This window comes from Guillardia theta, assembly GCF_000315625.1.
Source record: "Guillardia theta CCMP2712 unplaced genomic scaffold GUITHscaffold_250, whole genome shotgun sequence".
Lineage (NCBI taxonomy): Eukaryota > Cryptophyceae > Pyrenomonadales > Geminigeraceae > Guillardia > Guillardia theta.
Genome location: NW_005434426.1, coordinates 22162 through 25001, shown reverse-complemented (window position 1 = coordinate 25001; position 2840 = coordinate 22162). Strand labels below are relative to the sequence as shown.

General features: G+C 56.7%; 1 protein-coding gene across 1 annotated transcript; it reads right to left on the bottom strand.

Moving 5' to 3' along the window:
• Window positions 1–1298: 1298 nt before the first annotated feature.
• GUITHDRAFT_121740 (hypothetical protein) lies at window positions 1299–2054 on the bottom strand (the record flags this gene model as incomplete). Its single annotated transcript, XM_005819010.1, has 8 exons — window positions 1299–1319; window positions 1365–1406; window positions 1448–1497; window positions 1541–1592; window positions 1642–1689; window positions 1812–1853; window positions 1902–1946; window positions 1992–2054. The coding sequence occupies 8 exons, from the start codon at window positions 2052–2054 to the stop codon at window positions 1299–1301; spliced, it is 363 nt and encodes a 120-aa protein (XP_005819067.1).
• Between the last annotated feature and the right edge of the window lie 786 nt (window positions 2055–2840).

Here is a 2840-nt window from a genome sequence, read left to right as displayed (position 1 = left end):
CCAAGGGGTTCCGGTCTTGAGCGACGGCCACATCAAAGTGACAGCAGAGGCAAATCGCATGGAGGGCTCTATTGGCGTCTACTACAACGATACCTTGTTGTCGACACTGTTCACAAGCGTGGTAGCTTGCTCTCCCTCTCACCCTCTGCCTCCATGACCGCTCCTACTCACAGGAGCCGAGCTCAGGCACCAAGTTCTTCGCCATCAGTCAACCGGCAGACATCGCAGAGCTCTGTCTTGGCGTCGGCTTGTACCCCAACAGAAGTTGTTACAGGTCGGCTTTCACCCTCATCGACAAGAATCGCTCGGCCAGTCACACAGAGATGTTCAACATCTCTAGAGATCTGCTGCGTCAGGCCCTGGCCAACTCCTCCTCCCTGTCGCTCAACTTCAAGGTACGTTCTCGTCCCGTCGAGGAGCTCCTGACTGCACCTCAGATCTCCCAGCGCTCTCCCGTTCGATTCAACCCCCTCAAGCTGACGTACGCGAGCGGGAACGCGCGGATGCTGCAGCTGGACGAGAGCAGCGGGATGGGGTTCGGCTCGCGCCTCTACCGTCCTTCAAAGTTCCACTTCACCTTCCAAGGCGACGCTCCCCCGGCAGCAGGAGACGCTCTGCTGTGGGTGCACGCGTACCTGGAGGACAAGGGCTATCGGCAGGCCGAGAGCTTCACCAGCCAGGACACGAAGCTGAACACGCTGACTGACCCGCAGCCCTACTTGTTCGCGGGGAGAGAGCCCTTCTACGTCCAGCTCTTGCGCTCGCGGGACCCTCGAGCCGAGTGGAAGCAGCAGCAGAGTCGGTGGCCCTTCTTGAACGCCGTCAGACTGAGGGCAGGCAACGACGGGGAGGAGATCGGCTGGTTGTTTGCGGGGGACTACTCCCAGTACGAGCCTTCCAAGGGCTTCGTGACCAGCATCAGTATCCCGCTCGCTATCATGCGCCAGTTCGCCCTGAAACGATCGGTCGACCTGACGATGGAAGTACCTCCCGGGAACACAGCCATCATCGTACACTCCGTAGTGCTCACGTATCCTCAGCGAGTCTGACGGATCGACTGACTGGCCCAGCGCTGGAGTGAGGTAGCTCCTGATCGCTGGATGCCGGTGAGAGTGGAAGAGGAAGGTATGATGTCAAGAGGTCTGCTGGCGAACAAACATGTAGATACCAAACATGGGGAGAAGAACAAGATGGCGGGTGAAAGGATGCTGCCAACCACTCAAAACATGGTTTTCAACAGATTCTGCTCGAGACAAATATGAGAAGAAAAAGCATGTCGTTCTCCAAGACTGGCTACGTCACTGCACCCAGGGCTCATTCTAGCAACAGTCAGCTCCTGTTCCCTCTCTGCCGCTTGCTCTCACCGGAAGCTCGAAGGGCCAGTTGACCGCAGGCTTGACACGGTTCTGCCAAGAACATCAAGAGGAGAGGGAGCAGGGAGCTTGACCTTGCACATGTACGCCAGGAGCTGATAAGGCATCTCAGCCAGCACGGCCTCTGCTGTGCAGTGAGAGGAAACAAAAGTCAAGATACGACACACCGGAAAGTTGCTCTCCAGCCCGGTTGCCGGAGTATTTGCGGAAGGGGACGAACTGATTGGGACGAGATGAGAGGAGGAGCGCAGAGGAGCGTGGAGGGGACCTGAACGACGTCCCTTTCTGCCCTGTTGCCTCCTTTGCCTTTGAGGAGCTGTGAGAGTAGAAGTCAGTGAGTCAAGCGGCGGGACGGGATGAATGGAAGTTGAAAGATGAAAGGATGTCAAGAGATGAAATGGATCTTGTGAGATAGAAGCATGTTGTAAGATATGAAACCGAATCGTCGCTGTCAAGTTTCTCCATCTTGCCAAAGTTCCCCTGAGTTGTAGGTCAGCACGCGAGTGCCAGCCTATCCATCAGACTCACTTTGCCGACTCCGACGATGATGATCGAGATGGGGAGCGAAGAGCACTGACAGGAGAAAAGGATGAGAGAAGAAAGCGGAAGATTGCGTACCTTGATGATCTCTTCCGTCGTGTTGGGAAGATCACAGATCTCTCCATCCGTTAGGATCAGCATGACTGCCAGCAATGTCACCCCTTCCTTGCACTCCTCCTCCTCCTCCTCCTCCTCCTCCTCCTCCTCCTCCTCCTCCCACCAACACCACTTACTCCTCCTCCACCAGCAGCAGCAGCAGCACCCACCACTTACTCCTCCACACCTCCTCCTTCCTCCTCTCACTCCTCCGCCCCTCATGCACCGTGATACTCGGTGCCTGGAGCTGACGTCTTCATCCGTTCCTCCACCTTTTCTCGAACGTGTTTCAAGACCTGAACAAGTTTCACCACTAAATGCCAACTCCTCTTCACTCCTTCAACCACCTCCTCCCTCCTCCCTCCTCCCTCCTCCCTCCTCCCTCCTCCATCTCCTTCTCTTCTCTCCTCCACCTCCTCCTCTTCTCTCCTCCACCTCCTCCCTCTTCTCTCCTCCCTCCTTCCTCCCCAGTCCTTCCTCCCTTCTCCTCCTGTCTCCTCCTCTCCCTCCTCCCTTACACTGCTGAAGTTGGTCGGCCCAGACAGTCTGACGAGCCCCAGGGCCTCTGCCTTTCCTTCACCTCCTGCCCCCACCATGCACATGCTCTTGTTACCCCTGTACGCTCCTTGCAGTCCTTCCAGACCGTTGGAAACTTCGTACTCCTGGAGAGGGAGAGAGAGAGAGGAGAGGAGGGGAGAGAGAGAGGAGGGAGAGAGAGAGAGAGAGAGAGAGAGGAGAGAGAGAGGAGAGAGAGAGAGAGAGAGAGAGAGAGAGAGAGAGAGAGAGAGAGAGAGAGAGAGAGAGAGAGAGAGAGAGGAGGAGGAGGAGAGG